Here is an 18,179-nt window from a genome sequence, read left to right as displayed (position 1 = left end):
CTGATGTTTTTCGATGAGATCATTGAGTCTACTCTGTAGCAGATCTTCAGTCGGTTCTTCATCTGCGCTTACTTGTCCGTGCCGTGTTTACTAAATTGCTCTATGTTTTCACAGGGTGCCTATAAAATTATTAATCATACAATTAATTTGTTTAGTGATTGACTGATCCCGCAGAAGCCATGGAGACTAGCCATAATCTCCTTCCAGTTGTTCCAAACGAAACGGTAATTTGTACTCAGACGACTGCTGGTGCTTCTTGGCATGGCATCTAGGTGCTACTCAAGCTTTTCTTCATTCTGTTCCAGGCACCTTCCACAGACATTCCAAAACTGTTAAAAGTCCTCAACCCCGCCAATGTCTCGTCGATAGCCGCCTCCATGATATTGCTCAGCTCTCTCGACTCCACAAAATATCACTTGAAGATAACGGTGGCGCGGATTGGGAATAAGGTTGGCACTTGGCCATGATGCGCCATATCATCATTATCACTGTACATTTGAGTACGAGCGGTAAACTTCACCGTAGGCCATAACGGAGCCGCATCTGGCGGCAGCCTGCGCCGATCTGTGCGCCAAATTATCCGAACACATGAAAACGAAGGAATCCCCGGGCAGAGCGTTGCGCTTCAACACGGCTGTAGTGCGCTGGGCGAAGGAGTACTGGCAGGATGTCGATCGTGAACTGTACGCTTTGGAAGGGAGGAAGCGGGAGAACGGAGGATCGGCAGCGTCGTGGGTCCGGATCAAGTTGGAGAGCGTTCGTCAGCGTTATCTGGCCTGTAGTCGGTTAAGTCAATCATTTTGATACGATACTTTTTTCTTGTTTCCCTGGACGGTAACGGCTTTAGCGTAGCACTAAATCAAGGTTAAGCCAGTGGAAACGGGAAAATAAAGCCGGTGTCCAATCTCATCGCGCTTAATAATACAGTACAACTGTACTGTATTGTAACAAGCGCGCAGGCCTTTGTAATTACGTTTCAGCATAAAAATATATTGTAGTACTTGCAAGTTTAGTATCGGGCCTCGTGACTGAAGCCTGAAAGTATATGCATTTGAGGAGAAGCATGAATTACGCGGTATTAAACTTTACGTGCAAGCAGCCCTTGGTCTGGCTTTTCTGCTGTCAAGTGTCGACTCGTTGCTTATCTCGTTTTCCGTAGATTCATAGCGCACCTGTTTGTTAACGGTTACTTTACGGATCGGAGTATTGACGTTACTTATTTCCTGAAAAAAGTGCTCCCGGTGACAATGGAGGATGTCAGCGAAGGTCGAATCGAATGCCTATGCGCCATGCTGCCGATCTGTGGTCCGTACATTAGAGATCAGGTATGCAGCTGTCTCGTTACTTACTCCTTTTCAGTGCGTTCAAAGTGTTGCTCCGTTGTGCTCAGAAAACCGTGGATTTTATTTTGAATCAGCTGAAGAAGATGATCGACGCGCAGGTGACGTCGTCACGTATTCGTGGCATAATGGAAGAAATCGTAAATAATAATTGTCTTCAACGCCAAACGGCCACCATTACGGGTGGACACGCAGTCCATCAGGAAGAAGGACGAGCGGTGGAGACAGACCGCCCATTAGTGCTGCCGGGCTGTCAGCCGCTGCCTCCCGACGGCGGCGCTGCTGTGGAAAGTGGTGCTCTGATGCCGGACACCGATGTGACCCATCCCAGCTCGGCGTCGGAGACGCTGTCTACCAGTGTTGACGGTCAGGCTCCCGATTATGGTGGTTGCCCGATAGTCCAGCCCGTAGAGCCTGGCGGGAAGCGGAAAGTGTTGGGATTACTGGTGAGGAGTTTAGTCATTTGGCGTCTTGCATACACAATTAAATGCGCGTTATATGCCGTTGTTGGTGCTTTAAGGGATTTGGCCCGGTACATAGCATCAAATTCGTGTACATCCAGGGGAACTTTCGCTGTTGCGCGCTCCCAAACACTTTCAGTATTGCTTTATGGTATTTTGTAGCCAGAAGAATTGTATACCTAGGTGAGAAAACCGTTTGCGCGCGCAACATCCGGTTGCTAAGTTATGAGGGTAACAAAATTCCAAAAAGTTTAAATGCATTCAAGTGTACCAAAAGTCTCATTATGGACCGATCCCTTTCAAATTTTGCGCGTAAATGCACATAACCATGAAGATCGTTTTGACACGGATCCACTGTTCTAGCATGTTTTTCAAATTTTAAAATGAATTTCAAATATTTTAAAATTCATTTTAAAATTTCAAAAAAATCGTGGAAGTCTGGATCCGTGTCAAAACGATCTTCATGGTTATGTGCATTTACGCGCAAAATTTGAAAGGGATCGGTCCATAATGAGACTTTTGGTACACTTGAATGCATTTAAACTTTTTGGAATTTTCTGACAGCCATAACTCAGCAACCGGATGTTGCGCGCACAAACGGTTTTCACGCCTATGTACACCAATCATTTGGCTACATAATGTCAAAAAGCAACCCAAAATAGTGTTTGAAAGTGCGCGAAAGCGAATATTCCCGTCAATGTACACGATTTTAGCGCTATGTACCGGGCCAAATCCCTTAAAGCGTGCCGAATGTGTGTTTTCCGAATGCCGAATGTGTGTTTTCCGAGATTCACCCATTTCAAGGCCATTGGGAGTGTTTTTCAGGCGAATTCGCTTCATAGCCAGACGAACATGTTATGGCCACAAGGTGGCACGAAGCGGCCTTTTGCGACGCCGGATGCGGAATGGGCATGCAAGGTGGCGCCAGTTCATCCCGGTTGGTGCACTAACAGAATGCATTTTCCTGTACTTTCATTCCCGCGCAATTAATAAGAATTTTACAGCCTTTATAGTAATCCATTCGCGTATTTTATATTCATTTTACCACGATGTTTCCTTTATAAAATTTTTTCTTGGCAGCATGCGGTCTTGGATGATATCGAACAATGAAATCAGTGACCGATGCTATGCGGATTATAACGAAAATACATAGCCGCGTTGCAGAACGTTAAAAAGTGCAGGTTTGGATTTTGCAGGTTAGCAGAGACTTCACCGGAAGATTCAATTGTGGTATGCCACCAGGCAGAAGAGGAGGAATTCGACGCCGACGCGATAAAAGTGATAACGTGGAGGATGTTGATGCGGGCGGCTAATACGGAAGGAGAAGAATATCAGGTCAGGTGCAGCTTAGTGGCGGCTCATGGGTGTACAGTATGCCTGTAGGGGAACGTCGCAGTGTTGAATTTGTATGATTTTAGGAAGTGATAATCGGCTCAGTGGAAAACATTCGACATTGGACCGATAACGCGAAGGCGATGTTTGTTCAAAACATATTGGAGAAGTCTTTCGAAAGCCGGCTACGAGATCGCGCCAAATATGTGGAGTTTGTATGCGGTTTGGCGCGCGAGCGACTCTTTTCGCCCGAGGTTCTAGCGGATGGGTAAAGGTCATACAGTAAATCACTAGAACCGACTGGAAGAAGCTGTAGTGATGTTGTTTCCTTTTACTTTGACTGTTGCCAAACACTATTCAACGAAGAATGATTTGATCGAAATGCTGATTTCCTTTTTTTATACTTTTTGTCGTTCTGCGTTACTTCCGTTATTAAATGTTGTTTGCAGTGTGGGGGAGATTGTGGCGGTGACGGAGAACATTGTCGCCGAGGTGCCGGACATGTACACCGTTGTTGTGGATATCCTTGGTTCCCTCCTGGCGGACAAGATTCTGGATGTGGCGGCTGTGGTTATCGCCTTGAATAGATCCCCGGTTCATACTCCGAAATACTACGCTGCTCTACGTCAGTGGCTGGACGCCCATCTGTCAGCGCAAGAGAAAGAGGAACTGGTCAGTCGGCAACCGAGTGTCGGCTGGGCCATGCTTGGTCAACCTGGGTGCAGTGTGGACGGAGCTGCGATGGAGGGCGTTGGATCTGAATAGTTAATGTGCTGGATGACATTTTATTGTGCTTGTTATTTTTAATTTTCTGCTGAACAGGTACAGATACAAGCATTGAGCATTCATAACATAGAGTTACCAAAGTGGTGTGATTGTTATTTTTTTAAATTTTACGTGAAGATCAAACAAGATTCGGATACAATTGGTGTGCGGCATATAATGAGACCTAATAACTGTTAGCGTTCTTGATGCGGTCACCTACTGGGTAGTACTCATAATTGAACAGGTCGATTTGTGACCGTGGTAGTGATTGGGCGAAAAAATGAACAATATAACATTTTATGAACGAATCTGTGTAAAAGAGGTAAGGACTTAATAGAACATTAGAACAATCACTGGGATGATTGGATCGTGCGACATTTACGGTACCATTACGTATTATCAAATTGATAAGGTACTCGTATCGCGTTCACTGAACGCCGTTCAGTGATGTAATAGTACATAAACTGTACCGGCTTTCGGGCAGACTTCATGGCACGAGTTAAGTGTGATAAATTCGTGATTTTACCGTTTTTTTAGGAAGTTCCATACGAGCACTGAAAATCACTGTGCGTGAAGCTGTCCATAGCGCTATCTACCACGCAGTACTCGTACGTTATTACGCATTGTACGGTTTCTAGAATACATTAAGTTTTATAATATTATTATTTCGGCGGCTGCCAGTACACATACGCTTGCGTAGATAAAAACTGATTGAAATGATTAAATTTTAAACAATAAAAAACATCCAAACCCAAAGTCACTATTATTAGCATTCGTGATCTTCGGGCGTACATTCCGTGTGCCCAAAACGGCTGCCGCATTTCCTTTAAATATATTTGTAGCTAAAAGGCCGTGGATCCAGTATCCCCGGTAGCTTCACTTACACAATACAGCACCCCGTCAAACATGCATACTGCGCGTAAACCACATGTACTACAACGTAAGGCCGGTAAGTGTACCTTTATAGTTTATACACTCTATCAGCATCGCTGTAATACACACACACATCTTACATAGAAGTATATATGCACATCCCTAAAATCAATTCACTTTTCCCCATCCGCTTCCGCATCCGGTCCCAGTGTGTAACTTACAACCCGGCAGCGTGAGCGCATTTATAACGGCAGCGGTTACATGCACCACCTGTCGTTGTAATCACGGCATCTCATGCGCGATGCTGCCGCTGGTCATCTTCTTTCTATACTGCAGCATGCAAGGCGGACACACGACCCATGTGTCCATTATCACGGTGATAATCGGGCAGAATCCCATGTACGGGATCTACTCCACCGGTCCGGCATACGATATCGCCTTCGAGGAGATGAAGCGCAAGTACGCGTACATGGTGCCCAGTCTGTCCTTCCACCGCATTTATAAACCGCGCCCGGTGAACGCCACCGGCTGTGTGGATACCGGCGATCTTATGCCGGAAGTGGCCGGTGAGATTGTGGAGATACTTAATCGCCAGAAGGGTTTCGCCATGATTTTCTCACCAGGTACGATACATCTATACGAGTGCGTTAGGACCAACCATCGGTATTATTCTGCCTTCAAATGCTACATATTGGATAATTCATATTGGTTGTAAAATAATTTATTTATTGTGTATTAGGTTACAGTGAGGATAAATACAAAGTATACGGATATAAATATTCTATAATGCAGCTGCATTGTCTTGCCTGAATTTTGGATTATATAATTAGGTGCAGCACTAACTGTATTAGAGAGTAGAGACAGCTCTTTAAGTCATAAAATTTCAAAACAAAATCCATAGATTCATAAGCCAAAGAACTACATTTATGTATGTTTAAGAATTGTACGTATATATTAATTTTTTTATATGTATTTTTTAGTGTAACATGTTGTATATTTTTATTACATTTTAGTATATATTTACATTTTACACTTGCACATTGTTGTGCGCTGAGTCCTGGTCATAAGTCGCGTATAAAAAAGCAACAGAAATTATTTAATTATGTCAAAACTTTGAAGTGTTAAAAATAAAATAAATTGTATGTTTTGTATTCATGCAGTACCCGGCATGGGTCAAAATTACATGCCATTTCGAGAAGCCATGGAGTTAGCTTTTCTTCGAAACATGCCGCTTTCCTCTCATAAATTAACTATAAAGTCTGCTTATAATAAAGCTATTACTGTACCTGTAATAATGTACGCTTCCTTGATAATGTCGGTGGTATTTCAAATTTCAGGTTGCAGTCTGGAGCAAATTACCCTTGGAGATTTTGCAAGAGGTACGTCGAAAATTATCGTTTTTCTTATGCTGTTTCGCAATCCTCTCTTTCATCAGCCAGTAGCAAAACAGATTTATTGCAAGGTTTCCTTTAGCCGGCAAAAAGCATTATTAATTTCACAAACTCACCGGTCAGTCGGCAGCCACATCATCATTAATTCGTTCATGGGTGCATTAATTTGACTGCATAAGCTACTGGCTAGATATTAAAAGAGTAATCTGAGAACTACGATTTTTTGGCATTTCTTTTACGGTCATTATGTAAGAAAGACAGACACAGGAAACGTTTATAGGGAATATATTTGCATCACCGCGCGAGACATTTTCCGGAAGCCATAAAGTGTCCGCTCGCACACGTGAATGCCGTTCTCTAATTGACGTATCGGGAGGTCGCAAAGTCAGACGCAGTCAATCATTTATGATGATTTATGCCGGCTGCATTATACTTGCTGATGCAGGCAGATAGGTTACTCTTTGATAAAAAAAGACAGTTTATAACGCTGGTGTCATTGTCAAAAAGCTGCATGTCAGACAACATATAATTATCTGGATGTATGCTATCGATAACCGCAGATTCAAAGCGAAAACGATCAATTTTTCTGGTTACATTAGTCGACGGTCACTGCGCCTGTCTTACATGCATACAGCTGGTACACCGTATATACAGGAAAGATTTAATTTGCGGCATCCGGTAATATAATCCTGGGTAACCACGTCCGGTTTGGCTGTACCGTAGAAAAAAGCCCAGTTTTTTTCACACGTAATACTAGGATATCACGTTCAAAAGGATGGGAAGATACCGACATTATCCCGGATTACCGGTCGATCACATGCACCAGCAAACGCAAATTAGATTATCGGTTGTTGTGCGCTATTGCGCAACTGTTTTTTTATAAGACTAATTGATATCTCATTTTGTATTTTAACAGAATTTTTTCTGTTAATTTTTTCCTTTATTTTAATTCCAGTTTTAGAAATCTTTAATTGTATCCAAATCTCAACCACATTTATCAGAATAAAAAATATAAAAAAAGGGTTTAAAATTTTTTTTTACGAAATTTTTTTTAAATAATTTGTTTTTTTAGTTATTTTATTTTGTAATTTTATAATATTTACACAATCGTGTAATTTCTTAACCGTATAAAGATATTATAGAATGCGTACAGGAATTTATTAGTCTTTGAAATTTACATTATTCATTTCTAGTGTTTCTATGCACTCATATACGCAACATCCAAACAAAGATACAACATATTATTACAGAGTATAATACACTGTATATTTGATCAGCTGTGAGTATCCTGCCGGTAATGACTAACAATACACTCAGTACTTTTAGGGTAATTGTGGATAATGATGTTTAGATAATTTGTAAATTCTAAATTTGCGGTTTATCTTCGTACACTTTTATTTTTTATTCGCAGAACTCGACGTGCCGCTTTTAACAAGGTAAGTCAGCTCCATCGAAACAAATTTGTAAAACAACGTTTTTTTGCGCTGAGTCAAACCGGAAATTGCAACATCAAGTACGATTAAAATTAGTAGATGAAAAAGGAACCACTATCCAACGCGGATATACATTTATTTACCGGTATACTTCAACTGAATTGATTGTAAAATTATCAGTGTGGAAGAATCCATCTACACGGTTGCACTTTCCCGGGGCTCAGAGTTCCGGATGCCTGTAGTAAATGGGCTGTAGTAACTGTGTACGTTAAACGTGCAATTACACTTAATAATTCAACAAGGATCCGAAAATTTACACCACTGTCTCGGTACCTGTGAAATGTGAATGACATACAGCTATAGCGTGAAACTTTTGGTGTTTGCGTAGTAGGAGTCTTTTTTATCGGCTTATTCAGAGCAGCGTCAAATTACTAAACGTAACACTTGTTTACCAGCTTGGCGGTACCCCCGATCTAAGAATACGTTTCAATTGAATAGTGTCTCCGATTGCATCCCAGCATTCGGTCAGTTGCGCGCTTCCGTAGCGGAAATTAGAAGAGATATCTTACGGTATCCATAGCTGATAAACCGGGAAAGCATATGTAGCTGCCTGTTAATTAATTAATCAATCCAATCGCTGGTTAGAGAAACCTTTCATCTAGACTTGATAATTTAGTGAACTACCTTCAACTTTTAATGCATTAACCGATCTGTGCTTTTGTTGTTAATCTGCGCATCTATCTACAAAATTGTACTGATTAGATGACCTTTTTCGCGCCTATTGTACTGCGTCATCGGTCGCACGTAAATCACGAGAGAAAAATACGTATATAGCTGCATTACGGTCAAAAAAGGTTCCCGGTGGGTTTCACTTTTGCTTAGGTCGTTACGTAATGATATTAGTGCAGACGGTTAGCGTATTATATTAAAACTATGACGCCTTGTATACGGGACTCTCACACGTACACCAAAGTGAAAATAATACTGTACAAGGATCTCCAGTCAACGAAACCGTTGAGTGATTTCCGACAATACCAACGCTAATGGAAATTTAGGTCGGCAAGTTTTTGCGAGTTTAATCAAACCGGCAATTTGGTCCAAGTGAGACACTACGCCATATAAAAAATCGTTCACGCTGAAATCAATCTTGTTGACGCTACTTTACCTATTAAATATAGAAAAAAAACTTCGCTAGCTGTGTCACTCTAAATTGCACTGGCAATGTGCAGTGAAAAATGCACTATCCGGTATCGGATTTATGTGCGTACAACAAGAAAAATCAATTTTTCTAACAAGTTCCGCAACCTGGCGTGGTAGGTTACATGTTTTTGTACAGTAAGCTTGTAATTTTATTATGAAGGTTGATTTTAAAGTAAGTAAATAATCTCGTTGTTGAAACTGTTACCGTTGTTATAAGGATGCAAATACTATCGATGTATTACACGAATTTTGTGTAATTACAGAAATGCTCGTATTGGAAAGTCAGTGCTGGTTTATTGCATTATATCGATTTTCCTGAAATAATTCTTTTACCTTTGCGGGTGGTTTAATGTTGTGCCGGCCGTCCCGGCCCGGCACTGAGGGGGAGTGCTTATTGGTTAATTGTAAGAATAATAGTGTATCCGTGCAAAAAGTGTTTATCCCGGCGCGAAGTGGCTGCTGGACGCTGTTGTGATTCGTCTTGCTTAACAACGTTCACGCCACGACCGCTGGGAATCGCATTACCGCGGAGGGCACATATTTTATGCATGAACAGCTTTATCCTGACAGATGGCTGCTCGCCTGTCGCGCTTCCGCCGGAAGTGGCGCAGTGTCAGGGCCACTTATCGAACCGCCGCAACAGATCTCGTAAAAAAAAGAAAACAGATCGTAGTCACTGCTACTGTGTCTGTATATACTATCGGTACTGTGAAATAACGATTACTTTACCTGGAGCAAAAAGTTGTTATGTCTGCAGTTTGCATTGTCCAGCCGGCATAGCGATCCATACTCGATATAATGTGGCATTAGTCAGCTGCTTCTCTTTGTAACGTTTGTTGGCTGTTCATACATCGAACAAGATTTTTTTCGGTGTTGATTATGTTTTATAGTAAATTTTGTATAGCCGTACAAGCAACAGTGTACAATACATTTATTTGCACTTGTAAAATTCGGCATTTACGTTACCGCACTTACGCATACGATTCTATAGTGTGTAGAACATTAGGGCAGCAAACAAGCGGGTACACCACAAAAATCCAAAAAGAAGTGCTGCTATACTGCTACCTTAAGGATCCTTTCATGGCTTGCTTTAAACCTTGTAACTTTTATGCTTAACTGTAAGACTTTCAAAGCAAAATTATAATTAAAGAAAATGGGGAGCGCATTTCATTTAATCACATCCATTCAAAGGATGGCTAGGGTAGGGTATATATGTTTTCTTTTTGGTAACCAAGTGCCGAATACATGCATGAGACGCAAACCTCATTCTACTCGTGCCTTAAGAAAAAACACAGAAAATTAATACTGTTCGGGTTACTTTTGCTGGTACATGCACGAACATAATGTACTGAGCATTGTATTCGTACTTTCGTATATGGCAATATCTGTTTGATATAATTATACAACTTCCTGCCACACCCTTATCCAGATTTTTAAACCCGAATGCAGTATTCGCTAGTTCCTGTAGCGCGCTGCAATATCGTACCCTGCCAGATAAAAATTACGAATACAATAAATTCCAGCAAATCCATATGGCTAGATATGTATTAATTACAGTGTAAGTGGTTATGATTTGTTTTGGTGCGGAGCTGGATGGTAATCGTTGGCAGATTATACTCGTACAGTACTCTGAGATCCGTAGATTATACTCTGTATACAGAAATTGTTTTTAACTAATTCGCTTTTTGTACAGTTTAATGTAGGAATTTGCGATAAGGTTAAGAATATTTCTTTCGTTTAGTACTTCGGCGGATAACGCGCTGACGAATCGGAAACGCTATCCCACACTGATCGTTTTCAGTCCGGTCGGGCAAGGCTTGACGTCGCGAGCGTTGCGGGAGTTCCTGTTAAAGTTCAACTGGCGCATCATCACCGTGTACTGCGATGCCCTTACCCTGCTGCCCAGCATTGCCACCATGTTCACCATTGCGTGCCGGGGATTCAAATCGGTACTGACCCAGGTCGCCGGGGAATTCGAATATGATTACCAGGATTTTGATTCGCGATACGCCGTCGATTACGAAAAAATGCTCCTACGGGCCAAGGCGCAGAGCCGCGGTAAGTACACAAGAGCGTCACAAGAGCCACAGTAAGTACACAAAACCGGCCATGAAGAGAATATATATGAAGAACATACATGACCTTTGTCCCGTCTAAAGTGGTGCGGAAGCTAAGAACTATGTTACCAGGTCGATCCACAACATTTATTGTAATTCAGTATTTTCTACACTCGTATATCGCTTAACTGAATATTATTCTCGTCTTTCCAGTTATTCTCATTGCGACCAACGGCGACGTTATGCGACAAATTATGGTAAACTCCAATAACCACTATTCTATGAATAAAACATAAGTGTTTTTTTACATAAGTGACCGCCTTTTGAAGACAACGATTCAGTCTAGCTGTAGTTCGTGGAAATTCAGCTGCTGTTTTTGGTACACTGCTTGCACGTCCGAAGGCCACGAGTGGTTCTAATGATTTTGGATGTTTTTTTAACGTTTAAATTCGATCATTTTTATTGGTGTAAATCGGCGCAGGCATTTCGTTATGTATACTGGCTGTTGTCGAAATAAAACATAAGTGTTGTACATATTCGAAATTCATTTCAATTACGTAATTTACTGCAAAACGGTATAATATATGTCATGTACGCAATACTTCTATGCATAATATTTAACGCATAACATTTGCATATAAAATTATTTCGACAGTACACTACTTTTGATCACGGATACTGATAAGGACGAAGCGCAGTACTTTCCCAAATTACAGTGCACATAATTATGTTAAACTATATAGTTGTGCTACTACGTAGTAATGCGCAGTATAAAATTGGCTAATTGTTAATGTTATCGCCGATGTTGCAGCTTGTCGCCAAACGACTAAACATGACCGGCAACGACTATGTACGTATGTTATTTATCTAATGCAGTTCTATCGTGACCGTCAAAAAAATGTTACCGCGAAAACAAACTAAATTGACAAATATACGTATATTGAAAACCGTGGCGTGCGGTGCCTTGGTGCACCACATTTTAATGAGATCTTCGATTTGGGCGCTGCAGAGGTCAACCGCCACTATTCGGCAAACATATATTGATTGTCCCAGCGGTAAATTGATCGCTTAGTAGCGAAAAAAAAACGGCAACTTTTTTTAAACCGGTAAGTAGGCTGACGATAATGTTGTATTGACTGTGTCAACACAACCCGTCGCGGCTAAACATGCTGCCAATCAATTGTCGACGTTTTTGCCGGTGCTGACGGGCGCCTGGATAAGTAGACGCGATATTTATATTTGTTCCCCGTGTTATACGCAGGTCTTCCTGTTTCAAGATCCCATAGAAGTGCCGCAAGGTAGACAACTCTACTGGGAACTGAATGATAGCTCCGATGCGGTACGTAAGTTCGATAATAGTTCAAGGCCCTTGTGCTTATTATGTAGACTTATTTTTGGAAACATTTTCACACTCAACAGCATTTCTATGTCATTTTGCATAAAATATGCAGGTACTGAGGTACATAAAATTACGGAAATTTACACACTTCACGGTTTATTGTGCTTTGTAATATTGGAAAGTTAAAATACAGTGGTGGTCGGCTTTGAATTTTTTTATGTTTTACATCACTAGCTAATGCCATATATGTAATTAATATAGGCCGTTTATGTTTCCCATGGGTCGCGAGCCGATGGGTGACAATTTTTGCGTCCTTCTGGCTCATCGGATCGTGATCTGTATTGTAGTTCCTTTCTTTAGCTAATGTGGCACATTATCATTTGTGACCTTTCAGACAGCATACGAAGCGTTCCAGTCCATCATTATGATCCAGCTGCCGACTCCCGATTGGAGTCCACTGGGGCAGTTTGTCATCGATGTGGCCGGTCAAGTGCGATCCAAGTACAACTACACGTACAACGTCGATGAACTGGTAAATAATTACTCCATCGCCACAAGTTCCTGATGCAGATTTTCAGAAACCCCATGTACACGATTGATTATCATTTGCTTGCCGTACCATTATCGTTGTAAACGTTTCTTCTAACGCAGCTATTCAAAGGACGCTTATTATTTTGTAGAGAAATGATGTTTCTTTAGCGGCGTACGAAGCGGTCGCGGTATCTTTTCGGGTAAGAAATTTTCGCTAGTATTTTATTTTTTAGAAACACTGGCATTAAATTTGGTGTATCGAATGTTGGTTGCATAGATTTTAAATGAAACCTGGCCCTTTCTTGATACAATGGGCGGCAGGCGTTTTACATCGTACTACGCCAACCACACCTTCGACATGGGTTTCCGGTCGGTTGTTATCGGTGCCAATGGGATCCGCAAACGCGACACGTGGTTTAAGAAACTCGATCCGGTAACCAAAGAGTTCGAGATGGCTTGGTACTACACATGGGACAACAACACCATCAGTGCGTTGTCGCCGTTGGCCGACGACTGGAGAGGACTGAACGGGCCACCGCCCGATAAACCCAAATGCGGCTTTCTGAATGACCGTTGCCCGGTCGCGAAATGTAAGAAACATCAAAAGCACACAGAACACTCAGCTACATCTATATTATATGTTGGCGATCTTTTACAAATAACGGCTTCCGCCATTAGATCTAGAGGCGGAAGAACACGACTTCGAAAGCTGCAGTATTCGTTTGATTAGAAAGGTCACCCTTCGAAACTCGGAGTTCGGTTGCAGTTCGAATAAACAGCATAGAAAATAATTTAAATTTTACTATACATGCAGTCTGAAACATGTGTGTACAGAGTACGTTTATTTTGCAGCCGATGCTTACGCGATCGCGCTGGGCACCGCCTTGGGGCTGGTGATGGTCGCCGGAATCATTTCGACATGGATGTACCTGTACGTTTAACAACCAGCAGAGGACTGTAAATTTACATCAGACTGATTGGTGTCTTGCTAGGCGGCACGTGCATAACAAGGTCACCTATTCCTCATGGTGGCACCTGGACTCAGTGTTTTTCTACGTCCTGAATGTGGCTGACAGGAAGCCGTGGGGTTCCACGAATTCGGATAAAATTACAGATATCCCCGTCCATTTAACGGATCCCGAGCATTCGGCCACTGTCGCGGCCATGTACCAAGAAGAACGAGTGTGGCTGCAGATTGCTCGCACTGCGAACACTGTGACCTTACCACAGCTGATGGCCAACCGGAAGTTACTCCGCACCTTAGCTGAAGTATGTAAATTTAGTGAGCAAGAAGGCTTGCTTACACTTGGAGGAATTCATTCTGGTAATGTTGTGCGATTATTTAGGTCAAAACACTACAGTATGATCACGTTTCGAGATTTATGGGCATTCTGCTGTTCGAGAAGGAGCTAGCGCTGGTATGGGAGTATGGGCGGGGATCTATGCGGCATCTGCTGGATGAGAACCGGATCATAATGGATGAACAGATGAAGCTGTCGTTCATCTATGAACTGCTCAAGGTTCGTCAGTTATTGTTAGTCCTTTCACCTGTTCTGTGGTATGTTCTGTGCTTTCCACGTACCACAATTAATACTGATTTGTTTTGCTTTCGTCTTCCCTTTAATTTGTTAGCAGCTCAGAAATAAATGTTTTATATCGGCAGTTATTTACGTAGAAGTACTCATAGTTTCCGAAGTTTCCGACATGCAACGAGAAACTGTTTTATTAACGGCACGTTTTCTAGGGTTTAGCGTACATTCATACGTCGCGACTTCGCTTCCACGGAAGCTTATCCAGTCTCACTGTTCTGCTGGATTCGCGGTACTCCATTCGTTTAGCCGGAGTGGCGTCCAGACGCCTGGATACCGCTCTAGCCAACGTCATGGTCGAGAAATTCAATGGAGAAGTGACCAAGTTGTGGATGGCACCGGAACAACTGGAACCGAACACCAAGTTCCCTGACGGCAGTCGCACCGCCGATATCTTTTCATTGGCTATTGTGATGTGCGAAATATGGACGGGTGCCGGTCCGCGGAATTACAATTCCACTGTCGTCAAGCCTTCGGTTTCAGGTAATTCAGCATTAATAGCGTTATGACCTTTGGATAACGCGCGCTTAAACTGTTGACAAGTACCACACTATAAAACTTTCGAAGACCCATGAAACTCGGTGCGTAACTAACTGTTTGTGAACCGCAAGAAAACTATTTGAATTGCAGATCTACCGTTCAACACTGCGAGCGGCGACTACCCTCCCGAACTGCGCGCCCTGATTGACTCCTGTTTTGCCGTGGATCCGCACAAGCGACCTGACATTGGGCAGGTACGAATGCGACTGAAGAAATTTGACCGGGGCTCCAGCGTCATGGATGGCATTCTCAAGAGCCTTGATAAATACTCCGCCGATCTGGAGGACAAGATAGCCGTACGAACCGGTGACCTTTTGACGGAAATGGCTAAAGTGGACAGTCTGCTGAAAGAAATGATTCCGGGGTAAAATAACTCAGCTGTTGTGACAATTAGAGAAAATAACCGCAAATGTTTTACAGTATTTTTGTGGGGAAACTTCGAAACAAAGAGATCGTGGCGGCCGAGGAGTTCGCCGCTGTCACCATCTTCTTCAGCGACTTGGTGGGCTTTGACCAGTTTTGTCAGGTGTCCACATCGCCAGCCGTTGTGGAATTGTTGAATGATGTGTACCGCGTGTTCGACCGGATTGTGCAGCGGTACGATGTGTATAAAGTGGAGACCATCAAGGACTCCTACATGGTATCTGCGTTCAGCTTGCTAGCCCTAATAGCAATGACGCCAAAGATCAGTGACGTTGAATCTCACGGTTAGATTGCAAGTGGCCTTCCGCTTCGTAATGGCGACCGGCACGTCGTAGAGATTGCCGACACCGCCATCGATATTATGCACCAGAATGAAAGCCTGTTCATGACGCAACGACGAACCGAGATGAGTATCCGTATAGGGATGCACACCGGGCCGTGTGCGGCGGGGATCGTTGGGTTACGTATGCCGCGTTATTGCCTGTAAGAATGGCCGGTTGGCGTGCACATTTATGATAGAGCTATCACTGAACAGCATCCTTATTTGCCAACTGTTTAACTGATTCAATTTTAAGATTTGGAGATACGATTAATACGGCGAGCCGAATGGAGAGCCACGGAGAAGGTACAGAGCAGAGTGATTACAAAACGGAGAATCAGCAGAGTTTATATGCACTGTTTTGCGCATTTTTTCTATAGCATCCAGAATTCATGTTAGCTCCAGTTCCGGGCCGCTTCTTGCCGGGGTGCCGCGGTACAATTTGGAGCCTCGCGGTCCCATAACTATTAAGGTACGTTGGAGGTTATATATTACCGTACTAACCTAATTATCTGCCGTTGTTTCCTGTGTTTATTTATTTTTCACTTCCATCGAGCAGATAAACAGTAAAAATAAAGTGTTCGTGGTGATGAATATCTTGTTGATACAGGGTAAAGGTGAAATGTTGACCTATTGGTTGACCGGCGAGCCCAGTCCGGACGTCAAAATGGCGCTAAGAACTTCCGTGTCGAAGGAGCCGGTTGCCAAGAAGCTGTCTGTAAAACTGTCCAGTTCTTAGCCATCGGTTTTGGTACACACCCGAATTCCGTTGAAATTTCAGCCGGAAGTTATTGATTAACTTTCTGCTATAGATTGTGCTGTCAAAATTCAGAATCAAATGCTTTCGAGTGGCGCAAACCGCACACGCACCAATGTTTGATGGAAAACTCCACAAACCGAACGAAATATTGTGATGAGCCGCTAAAAACCTAATACTTCTTTGTTATACGTATGTAACTGGCAATAATTGGCATTTAGCCTCAATGATTAATTTGGGTCTTTGGTCTGTAGTGTTTCGTAGCACGATCGATCGTAAATAAATTTTCATTGTTCTTGAAGGTGACACAACGAATTCTTAGCGTACGTCTCGACCACGCTTGTGCAATAACCCTTGATCATGAGCTCAAATGAATGATGAAAATAAAAACGAATAAAACTATATGTTCACCTTTCGGCTAAAATCTCCCACATGGGATGCCCAGTTCCTTGTTTGTACCTCCAAAATTGCACTAACAATGCTTTGAACAAAAGACCATCGTTTACCCAAAATAATACCCATACAAAAATGTATCCTATCAAGGCCGCATAGCCACTGTACAGGAGGAACAACTCTCGATGTCGGAGTATCGCCACGGAAATGTAGAAGGCCAGGACGAGCGCGCGCCATATAATAAAAGGAATAGTAGCCCATAGGATTGGTTTCAGTAGTGATTCATGATCCTGCAAAATGTCTACCAATGATAATAATCGTAACTGATGATGCTATATTTAAAATATTAGCATATTAAATTAAACGATTATAAATTTAATTGACCTTTAGTAGACCTCCCAGAGCTAAAGCTGTCGCTAGCAGGTACAATATGGAAAACCCGACATCCATCCAGGAAATTGAACGAAGCGCTGTAATGAACAAAATTAAATTTCAATCGGTAACGAAGAATTTTTTTATAGAGATCCCGTATTAATTAGGTATTATGCATGAAATGAACACCTTATAGTGCAACCAGAAAAAACAATGTGCGTTGAATGCATTTGATCTTAATAAGTGGACAATTTACTGCTTGTATGTCCGAGCCTACACGCCATAATACACTTATTGCGCATTTAATTCCGGTGCCTTTGACGTACCCATCAGTATAATCGGATTGAAAACATCGGGATTTTCGTAATCGGCTGAAAAGGACCACGTGTGCCACCAGCCTACCGCCGTCTGGAAGACGATATTGCATATCATCTTCATCTGTCAACCAACGAGATCCGATACATAACATAAACAAATCACAGCTTATCGCGGGGGTTAAGAACTCCATAGCTCTGCACTTCCACTTACAATGGTCAGGACGACGAGAACGATACAGAATCGCCGGAACGATACACCGAGGTAATCCGCTAAATGCTGAAATAAGGGCGGAATATTTACAATTTTTTCCACGTGCACGGTTTCTACATCTTCGGTAGACATTTTTTGGTACTTTTTTAGGAAAAATGATAATTCAATTGTTTCGGCGTATGTGGAGCGTGAGCTTTGAGATTATGCAAATGTGTCGTTGGTAAAGACGAGTTATGCTGAGTTTCCGTAAACAGCGCAGCAGGACATGGTAACATTGACGGCCGGGTCAACGGTGAGGTCAGTGGGAGCCGGTAACCCTGCACATGCGCCAAGAGCTGTTTTGCATTTTGCTCGGTTTATTGACCGTGGAACGCTAATATCTCTGCTACAATTTCGGACAAAAGGTTAACAACATCTTATTGTTTTACCATAAAAGGAAGTCAGTTTGTTTTATCTAGTTTTATTATTTTTGAAATTATTAAATATCGACAGGCGAATGATTAATAGTGACGTCAGACAGTCTGATTATTTTGTAT

General features: G+C 42.3%; 4 protein-coding genes across 7 annotated transcripts; 3 read left to right on the top strand and 1 right to left on the bottom strand.

Annotated features, from left to right (window-relative positions):
• Positions 1 to 55: 55 nt before the first annotated feature.
• Positions 56 to 3,127, top strand: LOC129594918 (uncharacterized). 4 transcript variants are annotated; one of them, XM_055491781.1, is made up of 7 exons: positions 56 to 224; positions 306 to 449; positions 526 to 785; positions 1,160 to 1,325; positions 1,391 to 1,786; positions 2,627 to 2,738; positions 2,998 to 3,127. In XM_055491781.1, the coding sequence occupies exons 1-7, from the start codon at positions 180 to 182 to the stop codon at positions 3,000 to 3,002; spliced, it is 1,128 nt and encodes a 375-aa protein (XP_055347756.1). In that variant the 5' UTR covers positions 56 to 179; the 3' UTR covers positions 3,003 to 3,127. The 4 variants fall into 4 exon arrangements, with proteins under 4 accessions (XP_055347756.1, XP_055347754.1, XP_055347755.1 ...); XM_055491779.1 differs by having other exon boundaries at positions 2,606 to 2,738; XM_055491780.1 differs by having other exon boundaries at positions 2,983 to 3,108.
• On the top strand, positions 3,008 to 4,040 carry LOC129594919 (uncharacterized). Its single transcript, XM_055491784.1, has 3 exons — positions 3,008 to 3,136; positions 3,220 to 3,401; positions 3,583 to 4,040. Exons 1-3 carry the CDS (start codon positions 3,095 to 3,097, stop codon positions 3,896 to 3,898), a joined length of 540 nt encoding a protein of 179 aa, XP_055347759.1. The 5' UTR covers positions 3,008 to 3,094; the 3' UTR covers positions 3,899 to 4,040.
• A 971-nt stretch (positions 4,041 to 5,011) lies between these two features.
• LOC129594897 (atrial natriuretic peptide receptor 1-like) lies at positions 5,012 to 16,677 on the top strand. The gene is made up of 20 exons (XM_055491756.1): positions 5,012 to 5,394; positions 6,109 to 6,150; positions 7,574 to 7,598; positions 10,537 to 10,853; positions 11,066 to 11,109; positions 11,664 to 11,702; positions 12,114 to 12,191; positions 12,586 to 12,723; positions 12,872 to 12,922; positions 13,000 to 13,312; positions 13,575 to 13,653; positions 13,715 to 13,991; positions 14,069 to 14,242; positions 14,467 to 14,794; positions 14,942 to 15,215; positions 15,272 to 15,491; positions 15,564 to 15,757; positions 15,850 to 15,899; positions 15,974 to 16,065; positions 16,204 to 16,677. The coding sequence occupies exons 1-20, from the start codon at positions 5,073 to 5,075 to the stop codon at positions 16,330 to 16,332; spliced, it is 3,186 nt and encodes a 1,061-aa protein (XP_055347731.1). The 5' UTR covers positions 5,012 to 5,072; the 3' UTR covers positions 16,333 to 16,677.
• An 80-nt stretch (positions 16,678 to 16,757) lies between these two features.
• LOC129594860 (uncharacterized) lies at positions 16,758 to 17,775 on the bottom strand. The gene is made up of 4 exons (XM_055491713.1): positions 17,644 to 17,775; positions 17,442 to 17,553; positions 17,128 to 17,213; positions 16,758 to 17,033 (listed from the first exon to the last, which is right to left on the bottom strand). Exons 1-4 carry the CDS (start codon positions 17,773 to 17,775, stop codon positions 16,758 to 16,760), a joined length of 606 nt encoding a protein of 201 aa, XP_055347688.1.
• Positions 17,776 to 18,179: the final 404 nt, after the last annotated feature.

The sequence above is a fragment of the Paramacrobiotus metropolitanus genome, unplaced genomic scaffold (genome assembly GCF_019649055.1).
Source record: "Paramacrobiotus metropolitanus isolate TYO unplaced genomic scaffold, Prichtersi_v1.0 Parri_scaffold0000072, whole genome shotgun sequence".
Classification (NCBI taxonomy): domain Eukaryota; kingdom Metazoa; phylum Tardigrada; class Eutardigrada; order Parachela; family Macrobiotidae; genus Paramacrobiotus; species Paramacrobiotus metropolitanus.
The sequence above is the reverse complement of the archived record's forward strand: the minus strand, read 5'-3'. Positions and strand labels throughout refer to the sequence as shown.